This window comes from Telopea speciosissima, chromosome 3 (genome assembly GCF_018873765.1).
Source record: "Telopea speciosissima isolate NSW1024214 ecotype Mountain lineage chromosome 3, Tspe_v1, whole genome shotgun sequence".
Taxonomy (NCBI): Eukaryota; Viridiplantae; Streptophyta; class Magnoliopsida; order Proteales; family Proteaceae; genus Telopea; species Telopea speciosissima.
In genome coordinates this window covers 6418180-6440601 of record NC_057918.1, presented here as the reverse complement: position 1 = coordinate 6440601, position 22422 = coordinate 6418180, and the positions used below count along the sequence as shown (strand labels likewise).

The window sequence follows — 22422 nt, the reverse complement described above, 5'->3', positions numbered from 1 at the left end:
GTCTCAGCTTTTTCCCATGGAAAAGAAATATAGCTTAAAAAAAAAAAAACAAAAGGAAAAAAAAAAACCCTACCAGGGTCTTACAGCGAAGGTCTTGAATGAACCTCCATTGATCGTCTTATAATTAATGTCGTGAATCAACTCTGCTAGTTTCGTTATCTAGTAATGGTGTTATACGGATTCGTCTTCGTTGCGGTTGGTGATAGACGATGAAGAGGAATGGTTGGAGATATGAAATTTGGGGAGTCGTCATTAACTGGATATCTCGTGAAGAATCTTGAACCACTGTGAGTGATATGTGGTTCTTTATTTTCTTCGTTTCCCGTCTCCTTCTTCAATCTCTGGATACCTAATACAGTTTGGGCGCTCATAATTGTTTATGGACGATGAAGCGTCTGTATTTCAAAAGTTTATTTGTGACCATGTTCGATGCAAAAAACATTCAGTCTGCTTAAATCTTAGTTTGAGAAGATAAATTTAATTATACGCGAATGGAAATTTGTTAATAGGTCCTGAGACCATTCGGTCGATGACATGGCTCATTCATTAATCTCAGAAAATATTTTAATCCATTTTTCGATCAATTTGTTACACGTAGAGCCTTTTATATTTTTGTCTTTACTTTGTATTGTGTGTATTTGTTATTCGATATTTGTTATTACTGAGCTAAGATGTCGTCTCAAACACTCTGATTTCTTTCAGTTCTTTTTCGGGCTCTGTTAGATGACAAATTGAACTCGAACTCAGTAAGTGGTGATGAGCATGCTTAATTAATTTGAGATTTAGGACCCCGAAGAGTACAGGTTATGTAGTTTGAAATTTGAAAGGAAATATGCTCGAGTAGCCAAAACAATAAAAGCAAAATTTTCGACATACACCCTTCTCTATGGAAAAAGGATAGTTTGCTTCATTTAGGTTTAGTACTACACTGAGTAATGAAGCTTCATGCACTAGAACATGGTTCATGAATTTTTCTCATCTCCAGGATGATGACAATGCATGGGCGACAAAATCATGTTGTGGAACATTTCACTTTATTTGATCATTTAATTTGTGTTTGATTCTCAGTTTGAGAAGGATCAGGGATTCTTCAATATTGCAGGTATCCTCAAATTGATCTAGAAAATTACATCCAAACATGACAGTATTTGGGTCAATTGGGTCTACTCTTGCCCCCTCAAGAAGAATTCCCTGTGGACTGTTCCCCAAACCTCAGACTCTTCCTGGGTCTGGTGGAAAATCCTCCTCCTTAGACCCATTGCTCTTAGAGCCATCATCTATAGGATCACTGGTGGGACCTCCACTTCCCTTTGGCTTGATCACTGGCACCCTATGAGTGTTCTCTTTTCCGTTGTTGGTGCAAAGGTGGTTTACTCTTATGGCATCCCTAAGCACTTCACTATTGCCTCCATTATTTCCCATGGCTCTTGGTCTGTCCCTCTCTCCTCCCCCCTACCCTCTCCCTGGTTTGGGCCTTCCTCCCCCCTCTTGACCACCCCTACTTCTCTACCCGACTCTGTTTCCGGGTTTCCCTCCTCTAACGGTCTTTTACGCTTCTTCTCCGCTTGGGACTTTGTTAGACTTCGCGCCCCCCCCCCCCCCGCTCTTTGGTACAAGTTAGTCTGGTTTAATGGTCATATCCCCCGCCATAGCTTCACTGTTTGGAGAGCCTTTACCCACTTCCTACCTACTCAATCCTTTCTCATCCGTATACAGATGCATGTGTTCTCTGCTGGAATGGCCTTGAGGACATTGACCACCTTTTCTTCTCCTACCCCTTCACAGCCTCTGTTTGGAAAAAGGCTCTAGGCAGTTGTTGGCCTCGCCCCAAAAGATCTCTCCCCTTTTCAAGGGAGTGGCTTTGGATGGACATGACCTTCTCAGGTAGCTCTATTTGTGATACTAAGGGCAAGCTTGTGTTCGGCGCCACCATCTCTCACAATTGGATGGAGCGGAATCTTTGAAGATGGACCTCCAAATGTCGTTCTTTTGAATTGATTTGAAAATCCATCTTCTTTGATGTTAGCTCTAAGCTTCACTTGTTACTTCACTGTTCTATTGTTGACTTCTCAAGGAACAGACGTATTGTTATCTCATGGGGTTTACCTTGTTCCTTGCTTCAGCCCCCTGCCTCTTGCGCTTTGTATGGCACCCATCCTTCCCCCTCTTGTGTATTCTCCCCCCCTCTTTCTCTCCCTGTTCTGGGGTTTTGGCAATGAATTATTTGTTCACCCAAAAAAAAAAAAAAACTCTTTGTTTGGTTGATGTGTCTAAGTAGTCGAACTTGTAGATAGGAATGTAAATGGATAGCTGAAAATCCGTATTCGATTCATGTTCATAGCTGCAAAGAGGAAACTATGTTTGAAAATTTTGTTTCTGGAAACTATTCGAATCCATTCAAAAGCTAATTAGATGCAAATACGATGTTTCAGTTTCGGACTGGATATTACTTGATCCGTTTAGGTCCAATTATAAAAATATGATTCATGTAGATAATATTTATAATACTAAAATACCCATATCAATTCACAGTATATTACAAGTAATTACCATGAACTCTTGGACAAGGTTACTTGGCTCCCCTCCCCTAATGGGATTTTTAGCTCTAACTCTGCTTGGGACTTTGTAAGACCCTATGCCCCCTGCCCCCTGCTACATTATAGTCTGGTTCAAAGACCACATCCCCCGCCATAGCTTTAATGTTTGGAGAACCCTTAACCTTTGCCTCCCCACCCAATCTTTTCTCCTCCACTGCCACATCCTTGTCTCCCCCTCATGTACTCTATGCTGGAATGGTAATGAGGATGTTGGCCACCTTTTTTTTCTCCTGTCCCTTAGCCCACACTATTTGGAAGAAAGCCTTACACTCCATTTGGCCCTGTAGTAGGAGACCTCTTCCCTTTGCCAGGGAGTGGGTGTGGTTGGACAGGGCTTTTTGGGTAGTATGATCTATGATACCGTCGGCAAGCTTGTGTTTGGGGCTGCTATATCTCACATTTTGATGGAGCAGAATCTCCGAAGGTGGACCTCCAACTCTTATTCTATTGACATAATTTGGAAAGCCATCTTCTTCGATGTTAGTTCCAAGCTCCACATGCTTCCACATAATCTCTTGTTGGTACCCCAAGGAACATGCATATTGTTGTATCATGGGGTTTAGATATTTCTCTTTTTCGGTCTCATAGCTCGTCTTCTTAAGGCTTGAGGCTTGTATAGTTTACCCCTTTCTTTCCCTGTGTATTCTCCCCCTCTCTCTATTCCCCTCTTTTGGGGTTTTTGGTAATGATATTTATTCACCAAAAAAAAAAGAAAAAAGAAAGAAAGAGAAAATAAATGAGAAAAAAAGATTCAGGAAAACATCTATGTAACTTCAGATATGACACTTCAACATCAACTCTACTGCAGTAGTGGATTCAGCCCTTCACCTTATCGTTTTCTAGAATTTTTGTCTTCCCTAGTTCTCCGCTCCTCAACACAGGCAGTGAGACTGCAACACCGCTCTCTCCAGACTCTCCAGTCTCCACTGGGGATGTAATTGGATAGTAAAAAATCCGTATTCGATTCCTGTTCGTAACCGTTGAAGGGGATCCATCTTCGAAAAAGCGGTTTCCAGAAACTATCCAAATCCGTTCGAAAGCTGATCGGATGTGGATACGGATAGTGTTATATTCAATTCAAATTCAATCCGTTTACATCCCTACTTCCAAATGTGTCTAAGTTGCCGAGCTTGAGAATAATTTAAGCTGGTCATTACTTTTTAGAATTATTTGTTGCAATTGTGGGGTCTTATGGTCCATTAATAATCCTGTGATATTAAGTTTTCTCCATATCAATGTGATTCCAGTCTACCACTGTGGAGACTTACCCATTATGCGTACTCTGAAAAGTCTGTTATATATATCATAGAAGTTTGGCCTTTAATGGAGTGGAAGGTGGAAATACATAACCAGAATCAAATAGCCAACTAATCTATGTGAGGCTTATATCAGCTGAGTTTTATGTGAATTAGAAATTCAATATGTTGTGTAGTTGTCACAAGTAGTAAATGTGTTGTAGGAGGAATAAGACTCTTTGCAGTCATAATCTAGTGTTTTCTAAGTATCCTCCTTCGTTGCTTGTGTTTTAATGGCACATTATTTGACAGCAAGGTACTAAAACTCGGGTCTCGGTACTAACTCGACCCTTGGAAAAACCAAGTTGAGTCGAGATCTCGCCGAGTTGGTGCATTTTTTTTTTCTCGACTCGAAGCCTCAACTCGGTGGGTTTTAGACTTAGTTTGGGTCTGAAACTTGGTATTCAGCCTATTTTAAGCCATTTAAACACAGTGACACTATCAGATTTTGCAAAGACAAAGTCCAAATATGCGTTTCAATTCGGACCATAGGTTGGTAGGCGATGACGTACTAAAATACCCTACTCTACACATAATTTAGTAATAGAAAGCGAGCAAAACATTCAATTAATAGCTAAACAACTGAAATAAGAATTAGAAATGTTAAAGTGATACACCAAACTGTTTAACAATGTTACAACTATCATCACATAAAATGACTTTGAATCAAGTATTCAGTCCCCGCTAGTGTCACATAGTCTTCCCATGACATATTGTTGTTGTAATGTTGCATATAATGCTGCACAACAAGCATATAAGAGTTCTGTCGAGTTAGGTAAGTAAATACATAGTAGATGGGTCATTTCCATGGGTCAACCCCAGATCCGAGATCTCGCTGAGATATGTCGAGTTCTGTTGAGTTAGGTAAGTAAATACACAGTAGATGGGTCATTTCCATGGGCCAACCCGAGATCCGAGATTTCATCGAGATCTCGCCGAGATTTTGTATTATTTTGTATCGTATCCCATCTTGTCTCGGTTTCTCAAAAAACCGAGAAACTCGCCGAGATCTCGATCTTGCGAGTTCTCGAACTATGTTTGGCAGCATTGGTAACATGGAAAGAGAATTTAACAATAGGAACTATAGGAACTTTACGTAGGTTAGGAAAAAACTAGAGAGACCTCCAACAAACAAGAAATGTGAAAGATATAACACATTTATCGCATGACTCTTTTTACCTTTTGGTTTTTCCCTTCAATGGGTAAATAGGCAGGGAAAGAAAGATAATAGAGCAAAATGAAGAAAGCAAAACAAAGGTAGCAGTAACAATAGTTTTTTCCCAACTAAATGAGGTCGGCCACATGTATCCTTGCTCTCCAATCAGCTCTATTTAAAGTCATACATGATACGAGGCTTAAGCTAAGCCTGCTTTTCTCATCACTTCCTTTATGATTATTTTAGGCCTGCCCCTGGCTCTTTTGGTTCCCTCAATCTGAATCAAGTCACTCCTCCGTACTGGGGCATCCAAAGGCCTCCGTTGAATATGGCCATGCCACTTCAAACGACTCTCTCTAAGCTTATCATGGAACAGAGCTACTCCCAATCCAGCTCTAATATGGTCATTCCTTACTTTATCCTCCTTAGTTTTCCTACACATCCATCTCAACATCCTCATCTCTTCTACGCTTAGTTTATTAATATGACACTTCTTAATAGCCCAACATTCTGCACCATACATCATAGTTGGTCGGATGATAGTCCTATAAAATCTTCTTTTAAGCTTTCAAGGAATACGCCGCTCACACAATACTCCGGATATAGTCAATAAGAAGCTTTTTATGTAAGGTGTATTGAATTCTATTTATATACATTCAATAAGTAGCAATCAAGTAACTGCTTCTTGGGAGGGGTTACCTTGAAGCACTTAGCCGAAGGGGTTACTTAGAAGCAGTTTGCCAGTTTTAATACCAAACTGTTAGAGTTGTTAGAATATCTTGTATAAGGGTAGTTCTGTCATTGTCTAGTTATAAGACATGACTAAGTTATATTTTTACTTTCTTGTCTTATTTCCCTTTACCTCCCTAGGGAGGCTTGTGAAATTTGGAAGAGTTAATTAATGAAGCTAATGTGTGTGTTGAGAATCACTCAACACACATAATCGATTCTCCCGTTCTCTTCTCTTCTTCTTCTTCTTTCCTCTTCTCTCCCTCTTAGATGTGAAGAATGCATTTCTTCATGGAGATTTAGCAGAAGTAGTGTACATGCAGCCTCCACCTGGTTTTAAGTGTCCCTCAGCTGAAGGGAAAGTGTGTTTGTTGAAGAAAGCTCTCTATGGCCCAAACTCCTAAAGCAGTCTCCTAAGGCCTGGTTTGAGAGATTTCGACAAGCTATTCTGAAGAATGGGTATTATCAGAGTCAAGCTGACCACACCTTGTTTATCAGGAGAGGTAATGGTACAGTTACAGCTCTCATTGTCTATGTTGATGGCATTGTGGTGACTGGGAATGATGGTGCTGAGATAAATAGATTGAAGTCTTATTTGGCTAAACAGTTTGAGATCAAAGACCTTGGACTCTTGAAATACTTCTTGGGTATTGAGGTATCTAGATCAAGGAAAGGGATCAACATTTGCCAAAGGAAATTTGTCTTGGATCTTCTGAAAGAAACAGGGATGATGGGGTGCAAACCAGCCACTTTCCCCATTGATCCGAATCATAAATTTGGTGATGAATGTGGTTCTTCTCTTATAGATGCAAGCAAGTACCAAAGGTTAGTTGGGAAACTAATCTCTCTCTCCTTGACTCGACCAGACATCTCTAATGCAGTTGGATTAGTGAGTCAGTTCATGCATGCTCCCAGGAGTGGACATCTGGATGCAGTGTATCGCATCATTAGATACTTGAAATCCTGTCCAGGAAAAGGTCTTCTATTTGCCAGGCATGACCATTTGCAGATTGAAGGCTTCACAGATGCTGATTGGGCTGGTTCAGTCTGTGACAGGAGATCTACTTTTGGGTACTGTACCTTTGTGGGTGGTAATGTAGTTACCTGGAGGAGCAAGAAACAACCAGTTGTTGCTCGATCCAGTGCTGAAGCCGAGTTTAGGGCCATGGCCCATGGAGTATGTGAGCTTATATGGCCGAAAAAGCTTCTTCAAGACTTGAGCTTTGAAATTGCAGGGCCAATGAGACTTTATTGTGACAACAAAGCTGCCATAAGCATTGCCCATAATCCGGTTCAACATGATCGAACCAAGCATATTGAGGTTGATCGTCACTTCATCAAAGAGAAGCTGGATTCTGGGTACATTTGTATTCCCTTTGTGAAGACAGGTGATCAAGTAGCAGATATCTTCACCAAGGGTCTCCCTCCTAGTCTATTTAGTACTCTATTGTGCAAGTTGGGAATGTATGACATTTATTCTCTAGCTTGAGGGGGAGTGTTAGAGTTGTTGGAATATCTTGTATAGGGGTAGTTCTGTCATTGTCTAGTTATAAGACATGACTAAGTTGTATTTTTACTTTCTTGTCTTATTTCCCTTTACCTCCCTAGGGAGGCTTGTGTAATTTGGAAGAGTTAATTAATGAAGCTAATATGTGTGTTGAGAATCACTCAACACACATAATCGATTCTCCCATTCTCTTCTCTTCTTCTTCTTCTTTCCTTTTCTCTCCTTCTTCTTGCTGTAAACCTCTTCTCTTACCAGATTCGACCTACCTTTAAGTTCCAACTCAAACTTATCGTAGGACATCAGTTTTCTACTGTTGTTGGATTTACATTGCTTTGTGGGCTTAAAGAAGAACAAAGAATCAAATCCTTATTGTCTCTAAAGGGATTGTCAATCCTTGAGGAACCCAGATTTTTAAGAGAGCAAATGCCAAAGTTAATTATATTTGTTAGGGTGTTGGTCAAGCCAACATTATGTCATGACAGGGGGATATCACTGATTCCAATTCCTCGAGAACTCTCTAGTGCTCACATGTTTAAGCTTCTGGGAAGCTTAGTGATGTAGGACTGCCTACAGTTCAGATTTCTAGGTCTGAACTATGGGGAAGATAGGGTTTAAGAAATATAAGAAGTTAATGCAATGATAAGAAATAAGATACTGTTATTTCATACAGAAGAGGTGCTTCAGGAAAGATTCTCATACTGCCTAAGCTATAAAACCGGATTTTACTTTGACCACGTCCCTATGCCAAGAAGCGCCCCCCTCCTTATTCCTTGCCCAATAACATGAAGATATTGCCTTTAAGTAGGGATATCTGTGATCACGTCCTATGCCGGGACATCTAAGTGCGATTAGTGGGCTCTCCTGCAATTTGAGGATTTTACTCTTCTGGTTGTGTTCTTTCTTTCTGGGTGGAGCTGTTTGCCCAGTTGTAATTGGCTGATTTTGTTCTGTTTATAAAGGCAAGGTCTTGTAATTGTTGATTGTTTGTTTATTCTCCCCCCCTTCTCCTTCCTTTGGTTATGAAATTTTTTTCATTCATCATAAAAAACAAAACCCGAATCTGGTCAAAGAGAAATTGTCAACTGCAGATCCCAGTAACCACTGCACACAAAACAGAACAATTTAAGAAAATGGAACATATGAAAAGGGGAAAATGTAACCCTGGGCTCACAATTTTCTGCAGACTGATGTCTTATGCTCTGAAAATTTGCCTAATGATGAAGTAAAATTCTTTTCTCCCCTTGTAATGACTCTACAAGTCCAATTGTCCCTACTGGTAATTAATCTGAGTACCCTATTCCCATGAAAGTTAAATGTTGTTTAAATGACTTAGTTGCTTTGGATGGTCCAAAAGCTCCATAAAACAATCAGCAAAATAGCTGTAGCTGCATCAGCTCTTCTTGTTGGGATGATTTTGTCCTCAAGTGAGGAATTTGTTCATCCATTGAGTTGCCTTTGAGGAAATAAAATGCTGAATGCTCAGGAATCAGAAAATTTCTGTGGCTTTTCAACTTCAATGATAAGCATTATTCTGTATTTCTGTATCTTCTTGATGATCTTACTAAGACCATTTAGGCTAGGTTCTCTTTTTTTTTTTGTAGGGTTCTGTTTACTAACTTTCAAATTTCAAATATTTGTGTAGTTTAGGGAATATGATTAACAAATCTAGCCATTCTACAAAATGGGCACACTTTAATTCAACAAATACATGCAGACTTCCTTGTTCTCTTTCTTTTATTGATTTTTGTTTCTGCTACTATTTGTGCACATGTTTACCATGCATTCAGCAAATTCTGTTTTCAAGTTTATTGCTTTGATCTTCAGCACATACCCTTTTGCTTCTGTTGTGAGACCCTACTAATTGATTGCTGTATAATTTCAAGAACTCCTGCTGTAAATTTTGTTTTTCCATGAAATCCTGAAACCAGCGGTAGAGCAAAAGATATTCCTCTCTTGGTTCAAGGATAGGCATTAGGTGATCTTATCGTCTTATAAATTTATCCCACCTTGGATTGATTTACAGGCTTGTCTTCACATTATTCTCCAATTTCTTACTTGGAATCCTGATCTTGAGCTTACTTCTATAACTGCAGATGGAAATTTCTTAGAAAGCAATCTTCCTCCACTCGGTGACATTATTTGATCCATAATCTTATTCTGGACTTTTTTCTTGAGAATCTCAAAAACCTAGCTTAGGCCCTTCCGGTCCACATCAAGCATTACATTATCCATTAATTTCAAGGATCTGGGAATGATTTACCAGGTCCCAGAAGGACCTGATAGTCCAAGGGGTTGTAATTAATAATTAATATGATCAAGGTTGTTATTTAAAACATCAGTGAAATTGGAAATTACAACAGATTGTCTTCACTAATCTCTCAGAATGATGCTTCCTAGGTGAAGTACTAGAATTATCTATTAGTTCCATTAGAGGCACTCAGTTGCTGGGAAGTTGGCCTTGATTTACTTTGGGTGGATTACCTACTCTTTCAATTGTATCATGGGATCCTTAGAACTTAATCATCAATTTTATGAATTTATGCTCTAATCAGGTACCAGTATGCTTTTACTACTTCAACTTATTGGTAGTCTATTGTGTGTAAGTCGGCTTGAATTGTCCAAAAGATAATCCCGTCACAATAATGCTGTTGGATGAACCTGAATCTGTTTCTCTTAGATTCCAACTCTCTAATTTCTGCTTCCTCTAATGCTCACTCATTGGTTGAAGGCTTTGATGATATGATCTATCTTCTTATCATGGCTTTATCCATCGGGAAGCAAAATCTTCTTTTAGGTTGTGTTTCTTTTATTCCTGCTTCTGATGATGCGATTTTCTTGGGTGGCTCCCCACCCAACCCCCTCACCACCCCCCCTCCAAAAAAAAAAAAAAAAAGAAAGGTTTGAAGGCCAATAGTTTCTGATTGAGGGATTTTGCATTTTGCAGGACAGAGGCTGACCCTGTAATTCTTGCAGAATATGTGGTAGCATTATTAAAGAAGGACAAACCTATTGAAGAACTACAAAAGCTCTGCGCTGAGAATTTAGTTGATTTTCTGGGTCAGGGTATGTTTAATTTGTGGTGAATTTCTTTTTCTTTTTACCCTCCCCATACCTTTGGAAACATTATTCCTATTCTTCAAGTGCGTAATTGTGTGGCAGTCTGTAATGAATTGCTGCATATTTTTGTAGAATATTGTATTCTTAATGCAAATGACCGCCTGCTACTAATCGATGTTAAGTGTGAAATGCTTTATGTTATGTTGTTTTATTGTATTTTTGGACTTGCTTTTTACTGGCCACTTGGAGAAGAAACTATCTGAGCTAGAACTCTAGAAGTTATGTTTCTTATTGGCCTACTTCAACATGGTTACTGGCTTACTGCTCTGTTTCTTGGGGAATGTTTGTTTGTAAAGGGTGAATGCACTTTAATGCAAATGCTATAATTCCTTTTAGCCACTGATGTTCAAGCAAAATTTTCTTGAAAACAACTAAGGGGAATGAAATTTGGCAACAAGGAGTAACAACAACAACAACAACCATAACCTTATCCTAACTAAATGGGGTTGGCTACATGGGTCCGAAGGGGCCATTACAGAAATAGAAATAAGAGCAGTAGAAGGAAGTAAAAAAGGCAAAAAGGGGTTAAAAAAATAAATAAATAAATAAAAGAGTAACAAAGCAAAACAATGAGAACCAGCAAAGAAGAGAAGAAGAAGACAATAGAGGAGATAAGAGATGTAGAGAAGAACTACCAATTGGGAGAAAATATAGTAACCCAATCGGTAGCCACACATTTATTTATACTAACTAAACTTCAGAACTTACAACCAGCACCCTCGGTTTAAATGTATTCACACATAAATCCAAAACAGAACATTCCAATGACTAAAACACCCTGCGATAACTACTATTATACTTTCTTTCTTAACACTAGAAGTAGGTGAAAAGTGTAACATGTTGAATTTGGCATGCTGATTGGCATGAAGGCTTCTTTCCAACTTCTTTTGTCCAAAATTCGAACCGAGGGCTTAGTACATATGAACTATGTCATCACCGAATTTCAGGCAAAATAGCAAGGGGCCATTCTCCATGATTTTCAACCTGCATTTGGATCCCCTTCTCTCAAACCCTACCCCAGAGATGAGTGGGTCAACAAGATTTAAGACCATAGACAAAGAAATACAAGAGTATTTCCTTCTTCTCCATTTCTACTGCACCTGAGTTTCCCTTAAATTGCAAGCCCATTTTCTTCATGTAAAGAGCTCAAGCCTATTTGACTGCTTTTCCTGAATTATTTTTGTACATAGTTTTTTATTGCAGATGACCAGAAGAAAAACTGTAGTTTTCATTAGTTTTTATAGTGTAATTCCTCTCTAGGTTGCTGGGCACTGCTTCAACCAATTTTCATGTTTGCAGATACAAAGCCTTTCATCACAAAGTTGTTCCAGGCCCTAGATGATGGTTCTATTGTAGCACCTGCCGAGAGTTTGGATGCCATCCGGAAGGTTGAACCACCTCCATCTTTCATTGCAGAGGATCCAGCAGAGCTGACGATTTCGTCTCCAAAGCCAGATGGCCTTTCTCCTATCAGTGACCCTGAGGAGAAAGAGGTGAGTGACGATGAAGATGATGATCGTAATCATAAGCATCGTAGGAGGGAATCAAGATCTCAGTCTTTTGACAAAGATGCACAGGAAGAATTCTTGAGCAGGCCATACAGAAAGCGTAACAAGCCTTATGAAAATGGGCAGCTATACCTCGAAAGTGATCCTCAGCCTAGTGAAACACGAAAAGAATATAACCTTTCCCATTCGGAGAGAGACTTCTCTGCAAAGTTTGAAAAAAGACGTCCTGGCATGGCAATACAGCCTTTTGCTCCATTGGATTTGGGTCAGAGGACAATAGTTAACCAGGCATTTCGTGGTGATCCTGGTGCTCGTTTTGATTTATCTACATCTCTAGGTAGTCCTCCCTTTGGTAGGGGAAGAGGGAGGAGTTTTGGCCCCTGGAGCCAACATGATTCCAGGTTCAGCTCTGTGGACATGCTTGATTTTGCATTACAAATGGCTCCACAAGGAGCTACACCTCCTAGTCTATTTCCAGGAAGGGGATTGTCAAATGCTGGAAATGCACAAAGTGGATCCTGGAGTGCATTTGGCTTAATTCCAGGAATGCCCAATGGAAGCCTTGATACATTCCATCCCCTTGGTTTGCAAGGAACACTCAAACCTCCAATCAATCCTTCCTTGAGTATTGGCATGTCCCGCCAACGGTGTAAAGACTTTGAGGAGCGTGGATTTTGTTTGAGAGGGGATATGTGCCCGATGGAGCATGGTGTAAATCGGATCGTTGTTGAAGATGTTCAGGTACACTTCATTTTTAAATGCTTGCAGTCATTGTCCCATTGGTATAAAGCGTTTGTTGCCAGTGTAGTGAAGAATTTTTGAGTGAAGATGAAAAGGCTGGAAAAATGCATTGTTCCTCGCCTCTGCCGTGCATGTGGCAAGCTTGGAGTGGATACCATAAATTGATGGATCCAATCTAGGGGAACTCCTACATTGGAAACTGATTGAATTAGATTACCCAACAATCTAACCTGTCTTGTATTTGAATGGCTGGGGAACAGAAAAGCCTGGAAAATAGTCTAAAAACACTACTTGGGTATCAATTTTGAAGAAATATAAGATAAAATTTCATTGATGAAAAACAAAAAGTAAGCAACCTGTACACTCAGGCACTGTACAAGCCTCAAAGGGGATAAAAAACTCTACAATGAAAACCAGCAAAGCCCTCTACAAAAATAAGCAACAGCCCCTTCTTTACAAACATGAACCGAAAGATATCCCTCCAACAGAGTAGACCTATCCAATTGCAAATTCAGATCATCAATACCAACTACACGGGTCTGATGTTTATGATCGTCTTATCAGATCAAGTCTTTGACCTCAAAGATCTCCTTTCTACCTGTCTACTGTTTCAGGAGAATCAGGACTCATTATTTCCTTGGATCTGTGAACAGGCTGGGATAAGGGTTTCTTTTTTGTGCTTGCATCCTCATATGTTCACTTTCAATTTTGAAAGATTAGGATCAATCAAGTGATGAAAATTTGGCCCTCAACACAATTTATCATAAAGCTGAGTTGCTGAGCACATAAACAACTTAGTGCATGTTGGTGTTTCCCTCAATCTGAATTAAATCACTTCTCCGTCGAATGCCCCAGTATGTAGAAGTGATTTGATTCAGATTGAGGGAGCTAGAAGAGCCAGGGGCAGGCCTAAATGGTGAGGAAAGACATGCTTAGCTTAGGCCTTGTATCAAGTATGGCTTCGAATAGAGCTGATTGGAGGTCAAGGATCCGTGTAGCCGACCCCATTTAGTTGGGATAAGGCTGTGGTTGTTGTTGCTTGGGTTGTTAGTTCCCCCCCCCCCTCCCTTTTTAAATGGCTGTAACAGTTGATTTCTGAATTGCAGAGCCTCTCACAGTTCAATCTCCCTGTTTCACTTCCAAGTGCACGCCTGTTGGGAGTACCATCTGGAACGGGACCTTTAACTTCAGTTAGTGCTCCTTCAGGCCTGTTGACAACTGGCAAAGGTTTGCATGGTAAAAGTACCAAACCTGGGACAAATGATGATGGAATAGGCTTGAATGGAGTGCTAGCTTCTTCTGCTGGTTTGGGTGAAGCTGACCTCTATGATCCTGACCAGCCTCTGTGGAATACTGACCGTCAAGAGACTTCAAGTGCCCTTTTAAGACTCCCTTCCCCCAAGACTAATGATGTTGAGTCCTTATGGGAGACTGATACTTCTTATCGCCACAGCTTAAGGGTTTCTGATGGCATTGACAGTGAACGGCCAGGTAAAAGCATCACAACAACCGCAGGTTCACAGAGTTCAGCTTCATCTGTTTGGGGACGAATTGGGACTTCGGGAACTAAAATAGAAACTACAGGGACAAATGATAATGCGCTACCGTCCCTGGGTTCTCTTGGGGACGAAGCAAAGGAAGATCTTGAGGAAGCATTACCTAGTTTTTCAGGTACTGCTCATCGAGGGAAACCGACTTTTATGGGGGACATTGATCCAAAATCTATGAATTCTTCTGCTACTCCAAAGAGACGAAATGATCATGGGCGTAATGGTGGACGATCATTGCAGAAGGCCTTACGTACACTTTTTGTTAATGGGATTCCCCAAAAAGGCAACAAGAGGGAGACCCTTCTTACACATTTCCAAAAATTTGGGGAGGTTATTGACATTTATATTCCACTGAATAGCGAAAGAGCCTTTGTTCAGTTCTCTAAAAGAGAAGAGGCAGAGGCTGCTCTGAAGGCTCCTGATGCTGTGATGGGCAACCGCTTCATCAAGCTGTGGTGGGCTAATAGGGACAGCATTCCTGATGATGGCATAAACAGTGGCAATACTGTCTCAGCAGTTCCCTATGGTGTTACAACTGCTTCTGTTCCATCTCAGTCATCTATTACTGATGGAGCAAAGGAAAATACCCCTTCTGCACCTCCGAAGGTCAGTATAACTGCATCTAATGTTCCAGTGCCTGCTGCTGTTCACCCTAAACCTGTTGCGGTAAATGGTCCCAAGGCTATCCCTCCAGTGCAAAAGAAGATAGAGAATTTGGAGCTTTTAAAGGAGGAACTCCGGAAAAAGCAGGAAATGCTGGACCAGAAACGCAATGTTTTCCGCCGCCAACTGGATAAGCTTGAAAAACAAGTAAGAGCCAATTTCCATCTTTGTCCAACTCTTTTGTAAATTTAAATATTTTTGGCATGTTGAGAGGCCTATAATTTATCACCATTTGGCTAGTACTTGGTTTTTTACCTGAAATAAAATTGCTATACCAGTCCTAGATGTGGTAATAGCTTGTTTGTAACAGAACCTCATACTAAGTTTGAGCACATTTTTTTTCTTTTTTATCAAGAAATTTCAAATAGCATGAATATGTAGAATTGTAAACCAAATGAGAGACAACCAAACCTAGATATTGGGTTTGTGCAGGCTATAACAGTCAAAGGTGAAGCAGCTTCTGACCAAGCTATTAAGAGACATAAAGTGGGGACAGCAATTGATATTGCGAAGGCTGCTAGTCCACGGCCCACAGATCTTGGTACTACTGGGGAAAGACCGGGTGCTGAAAATACGGTGGATAAAAACATGGGGGAGAATGGTGTATCTCCCAGTTCCAAAACAAGCTCACCCCTGATGTTACAGTCGCCTAAGAATTCAAAGCAGCTAAGTCGTCCATCTGCACCAATAGGGCCTCCCTTTCTGGTGAATAGGTTCAAGTTGGACAACCGTCCTACTGCATTTAAAATTCTTTCGCCTTTACCAGCTGAGTTTGTAAATGTAAGTGATTCTCTTCTCTTTATTTGCAACTCACTCCCTTGCATGCATGCACTTGTTTCTTTGTGCTCTTGGTTGCTTTTATATTTGGGCAAATAAGAAAAGTGGTTATATTCCTTTTTCAAGAGGAATGGAACATGAAGTGTTAAAAAGATTTACATGTATGTTGTACAGTTAATTAGAATCACCCATAAAAGCAGAATGTGATATGAATGCATCGTATAACGTATATCAATCCCTGTCAGATTGAAATAGTCGGTCAATAGGAATTTCAGTCACTTAAAGTAAGAAACATGCCGGAACTTGTCAAACATGTTTTATTGAAATATTTATACTTGTTGACCGTTTGTAAAATTTGAAATTATTTGTTAATATTTCAGGAAATGATAAGAGAAGCATGGATATACATATATGTATCATTACTAAATATATATATGTATGTATTACTAGATTATTAATTTATTATTATTATTAAATGTAAATTATACATTGAGTTAGGAGCACAGTGTAAATAAAACATAATACATCTTATTTTTGAGGAAAATGCTTTTCTGGATGGCCCACCCTAATTCCTTCCTCCACAGCTGTAACATCTGCCAAATGGCAATCAGGTGGGACACAAATTTTGTGAACAAGTAGGACCCAAGGCTCCTTATCTACACGTAAAGTGGCGATGTGGTAAAATAAAGCTTTGAAAATCCATTAAAAAGTCAAGTTTTTGAATATTGTGAAACAATGGATGGTTGAGACTTGAGAGTACACGGTAAAAATGTGAATACATGGAAGGATATGCATACTTAAGTTTTCCTTTGGCAAATGCAGACGACTCTTGGTAACAGAACCGTGCCAAGGAGCATGGTGTAGACAGTTTAGAGGGGAACTGTCTCAAATCCGCAGTCTGAGAAATCTTGGATCGGCACCCCCATAAATCCAGAACCATAGGTTTCTTGGCTGATCAACTAAAAGGAACAGTGTGAGACATCATTTTTTTTTTGGTGAATAAAAAGTTCATTACCAAAACCCCAAAGGGGAAGAGAGGGGGGGGGGAGAATACACAGGGAAAAAGGGGGGGGGGGGGCTATACAATCCTTAAGCCCTAAGAAGGCTGTCCAGGAGGCTGGAAAAGAGACACTCAAACCCTAGGATACAACAATATGCCTGTTCCTTGGGGAATCATAAAAGGGGATCGCGGGGGAGCATATGGAGCCTAGAGCTGACATCGAAGAAGATGGCTTTCCAAATCAAATCAATGGAACGGGAGTTGGAGGTCCATCTTCGAAGATTCCACTCCATCCAAATGTGAGAGGTAATGGCCCCAAACACAAGCTTGCTGGCAGCATCACAAATAGAGCTGCCAGAAAAAGTCATATCCAAGTAAAGCCACTCCTGAGCGAAGGGTGGAGTCTAAGGCTTTCTTCCAAATAGTGAAGGCTAAGGGGCAGGAAAAGAAAAGGTGATCGACCTAACCCTAGACTCAACCATTAAATTTAAGTGTTTACCATTCTTGTGGGCCCCTAGCGACCCCGTAATCAAGTTAGTGAACCCGGGATCGCATTGATAACTAATATTATGATGCAGTTAGATCACCTAAATAGCCTTATTTTAATGGAAATAAGCCTTGGGTTGGGTTATATATGTGTTGGGCCTTTGATTTCATGGCTTTTCAATGTAATAGGCCACTTTTATGAGCCTAAAGTATGGGTAATAAGGTTGCATACGGGATTTGATAGTTATTTCTTTACTCAGTTATTTTTAAGTTGTTTTGGGTTTGTTCAATTGAACTAGTTCTATGTTGTTCAATTAAGTAGTGGTCCAGTCCAGTTGGTCTAGTTGATGTTAGTTATTTTCTATTTTCATTGTTAGTAAGTGTCAACAATATAGGGAAGCTAGTTTTTGGAGCTACACTTTACCATATTTGGATGGAGAGAAACCTCCGGAGATGGTCTACCAACTCTAGATCCTCCGACTTGATTTGGAAGTCCATCTCCTTTGACGTTTCTATGAAATCGAGCTTCCTCCCCCACAAGCCTTTGTTGGACTCTCCCAGGAATAGGCATATTGTTAGTGCCTGGGACCTTGATTGTACCATTTTACAGCCCCCTCCCTAATGGGATTGGGACTTGTTCCCCCCCCCCCCTGGCTTTCCCTTGTATTTCTCTCTTGCCCACCTCGGGCTTTCTTTGGTAATTAATTTTTTATTCACCAAAAAAAAAAGTGTCAACAATTAGTTCACATCAGTTTAGAAACTGATTGTGCCTTGTATTCCAAGCAAAGGGGAACCAATTGGAAACTTCTTAATTTGGGAACCTTCTAATTTTAGAACCTTGCTTTTCTCTTCTATTATTCTATAAAGCAACCCAAGAAAGCACAAGAAAGCCCATGATTTCTGCTTCAACATATTGCTGTTGTTTGCATGCTTGTTTGCTCCCCATGGAGTTTCCTTAGTGTTTGATCTAAGGTAGAAGGGGCTGGTACTCCTTGTGGTGGGAAGCCTGGGAGGCTATTATCAATTTTGTTCTTCATCCCTACATCACTCTAAAGCCATTAGAAGGTTGTCTTCAACAATTAGTCCACTGTCAAGTAAGTTCAGCCATTCAACTCTGCTAGTTTCTAAGTCTTTCCCCTTAACCTTCTAATTTCTTATTCCCCAAGTCTACCACCCCCACTCCAATCCACTCATCAGAATTGGCCAATATTTTGATCGAGTTTTAGTCCACCCAGGAGGGGAATTCGATCAGAATTTCAGACCAAACCGACCTCCTGATCTGCTGTTATTCATCTTCTCCCCAGCTTGAAAAAATTCATCGAGCAAGTGAGCAACTGGACTAGACCACTACTTAAATTGAACCACATAGAATCAGTTCAATTGAACTAATCCCGTATGCAAACTTATTACTCATACTTTAGGCTCATAAAAGTGGCCTATTACATTGAAAACCCATGGAATCAAAGACCCAACACACATTATACTATCAATCTTTTATAATCTACATAGGCCATACAACTAATTTGCAATCCCTCACCAAAAAGTGAAAAAGAAGTTTGCAATCAAGAATGATAAACTCAACTATATTAAACTTGGCATTAAGTTGACATTCTTGTCCATTCAAAGATGTGCATCCCTAGTTTGGGCACTTAAGATTACTAGTTACTTGCCTAGAAATAATGGGGTAGAGTGTCTCAAAATTTCTGTTTTTTTTTGGTGGTGTGTGTGAGGGGGGGGGGAGGGCATACAGAGTGTCCATTTTGCAGGTAACTGACCCAGCACGTGCTTATGAGCTAGATGTGTCCTGAACTCCTGATTGTTCTTATAGTCTATCATCCCTATCTATTTGACTAATGATTCCCTCTTTTAAATCCTGGTGTAAATTATGATGTGCTATTTACTTCCCAGAAGTTTCATAGTGTCTTATTTTCTTTCCAGTTGTTAATTATTTGTTGGTGAACAACATGAGGTTCATTATGCTGGTACTGATTCCTTTATATTTCCAGATTGCTGTTCTGAAGGAACATTTTCAATCATTCGGTGATCTCTCTGCAGTTGAACTAGATGATTCAGACTCCTGTACTCGATCGGCCGGTTTGGGTCCATCCACAAATTGTTCTGCTCGTATAACTTTCACAACACGTCGTGCAGCTGAGAGGGCATTCTTAAATGGTAAATGTTGGCATGGCCACAGCTTACAATTTGCGTGGCTGGCTACTTCCAATAATTTTACTAGTGAGCCTGGTGGCAGAGAAAATTCTCCCATTCCTACTCCCAGGGCCCCCCCAGAAGCTGAACTTCCTACTAGAACATCAGTATCTGGGTTGTCTTCATCAAGTACAGGAAAATCAACAAGCATTGGTTCTCAGGATGTAACTGCAGCTGGGGATGGTGACTCTAGGAATTCTGAAGGGATAAAGAGTGGAGCTGAGTGTATAGAAGTGGTAGAAGGTTGCCAGTCCAGTTCTTCTCCTGTGTCCTCAAGTGAAACTCATTCGCCTAAAAGTGATACTTTGATAGTTGAGGAAGGCACACATGTCAGTTCTGTGCATATAGGTAAGCTGCTTAGTTTATGAACAGTAATTTCAGGGGTCCTGCCTATGAGATTTTACAAAACTTGGGTTCTTTGTTGTTATTTTATGCATGATGTATGTGAAATGTTGGCATTCCTACTCGCTTGGTAATGGAGGTTATGCTAGTAAAACTCAAGATGAGGCTTACTTAGGGCATATTTGGGTACGCTTATCGGGCTTTTGCTTCTAGGCTTCCAGAAGCCAGCCTCTCAAGTTTAAAAATGTCTCCCCAACCTTCAGAATCTTTAATGCTTGAAGTGCCAGAAGCCCAAAAGCTTGCTTTGGGTTGTTTCTCTAGCTTTTAGAAATTGACTCAAGCTTGGTTATGTCTAGAGTCAGTACCTTTCTTATTTGGTTTCTTTATTTTCAGTCTCTTTAGGTAAACCTAAAGAGATGCTCTTCTGGTAGGTTAGGAGTCCGAAAGTGTTATAGCAGATGTCAGTCATTGTATATAGGTGTTACGCATGCTTGAATTAAGGTTATTGGAATGGATTAGGTTATTTTGTTTGGGGAAGGCTGTGGGGCTGTTTCTTGGCTATTGTTAGCCATTGCTACTATTTGCTTGCTGCTGTCGGCTGTTGCTGTATCTTACTTTGATTCTGGGTTTTGCTCTTAGTTTAAGTTTTGAATTCGAATCTTCAAATTCTGGTAAGGTTTTCACTTCTAAACTCTAATCTAGATTTAGGAATAATTTCTGATTCATTTGAGAGGCTTGTTTTGAAATCTGTTGGTGGTTTTGATATAGAACTCAAATCTGAATTGTGAACCTCTGTTCTGAGTTTTCCCTCTATTACTCCTAAAGTTTGCTATTATTTAGGGATAATCATAATTTTGTTTTGTTTTGTTCTATTCCATTCGTTTTTATTCAAATTCTCAATTACAGTCTGATATTGCTTGCTCAGTTCCTATTTGAATCCGATTTCTGATTTATTACCTATTTGAACTAGAAATTTTATTTTATTTTTGTTTGAATTCTAATTTCTTGACTGGTGTACAATTTCAATTACCTATTAATATTTCCATTGGTTTCCTACTGTGATTAGGATTCCCATTACTAATTCCTATTTGGGTTAGGATTTCTCAAATTTCATGAGGATTCCCATTCCTTATCCTAGTTGGGTCCACTGTCCTTTATGATGATTCCTGCTTTTAGGATCCTACTTCAATAAGGATTCTTTTGGTAGACTTCTAATGTGGCTGTGGTTTCGTAGAGTATTTGGTGTTAAAGAAATGTTGTTGGAAGGAATAGCCTATAGTTGTCAAGGCAGCGTCCAGGCCATAGTTGTCAAGGCGGCAAAGCGACCCAAGGCGTTGGAGGGGTGTCTAAGCGCTTAGGCGACAAGGCGCCTGCCTAGGCAACCCCAAGTGTTATTTTTTATTACCCCCTAACATTACTTAGTGTGCTACAATATTTTAGTATGTTACAATATATACCTTATATCATCAAAAATCAACATTAAGCCTTCTCAAGTCATCAAAAATCAACATTAAGCCACATTAAGTCGCATCAAGTCATCAAAAATCAATATTAAACCACATCAAGTCATAAAAAATCACATAGAACTGGAAGACCACAAAAATGAAGAAGCAAGCTATTGGAAGTTTGAAACTATCAAACATACATTTGGTTTATACTAGTCTCACATTTGGTTTATACTGTTCTTAGAAAATATGGTCTTACCTATGAGTAATTAAATTGTTCTCGATTTAGAGAAATGTTCTTATTTTCTAAGAAGTTTGACTAGTCAGATGATTTTATTTTTACATGAGACTTTTAGTATTAGGAAGAGCACAAAACCAGCTTTCCAACAAATCCAAAATTGCTTAAATCTGATTTATATTGAAGAAGTTATGTTCCGGTTAAACCTTATTTGGTATGCGTGAATGCTGTCAAAATCGCTCTGAATGAAAATATTTTCTTAGATATCAAAACAAATGAATATTTTACCGTATTTTTTGTTTTTAGCAACGTTTTACCATATTAAGATTTATAGAATTTTTAGATTTGAGAAAAACCCCAGCATTAGAAAGTTGAAAATTTAACCTACCGTTGAAAATCCAATTTTTGTTCTTGAACTGGAGGGTTGACTTTTTATCATTTTGGAATTTGATTTTTTAACTATTTTTATTGGATTCAAATAGGGGGTATTTGCTAACTATTTTTATTGAATACCAGGGTCAATACCAGGTTCAATACCAATAAAAACCAGTGCAAGGCACCTTGCAATAAGGCGGAGGTCGCCTAGGCCCCAACAAAACCGCCTGTGGACACCTAGGCGGCGCCTTGACAACTATGGTCCAGGCGGCTGTCACCTTATTGTAAGGCGCCTTACATTGGTTTAATTGGCATCAAACCAGGTTCTGACACTTGTTTATGCTAAAAATCATTTAAGTAAACTTACTTAAGATATTATTCATAAATAAACAAATACCTCACCTATCTGAATCCAATAAAAACAGTTAAAAAGTCAACCCCCAGTTCAAGAACAAAAACTGGATTTTTGGCAGTAGGTGAAATTTTCAACTTTCTAATGCTGGGTTTTTCTCAAATCTAAAAATTCCATAAATCTTAATATGGTGAAACATTGCTAAAAACCAAAAGTGCGGTAAAATATTCATTTGCTTTGATATCTAAAAAAAATATTTTCATTCAGAGCGATTTTGACAGCATTCGCGCACACCATTTCAGGTTTGACCGGAACATAACTCCTTCAATATAAATC

General features: G+C 39.6%; 1 protein-coding gene across 4 annotated transcripts in view; it reads left to right on the top strand.

Moving 5' to 3' along the window:
• Positions 1-22422, top strand: part of LOC122656368 (zinc finger CCCH domain-containing protein 27-like) — a 28713-nt gene continuing 6291 nt past the window's right edge. Inside the window, exons 1-6 of one of the 4 annotated variants that reach the window (XM_043850852.1) lie at positions 1-287; positions 10229-10347; positions 11701-12650; positions 13757-15010; positions 15296-15643; positions 19133-19682. In XM_043850852.1, coding sequence (XP_043706787.1) covers positions 220-287; positions 10229-10347; positions 11701-12650; positions 13757-15010; positions 15296-15643; positions 19133-19682 — 3289 coding nt within the window. In that variant the 5' untranslated portion in view covers positions 1-219. Of the gene's footprint in view, positions 288-10228; positions 10348-11700; positions 12651-13756; positions 15011-15295; positions 15648-19132; positions 19683-22422 lie in introns of those variants that run through there. The other 3 variants (XM_043850853.1, XM_043850855.1, XM_043850854.1) reach the window with 3 other exon arrangements.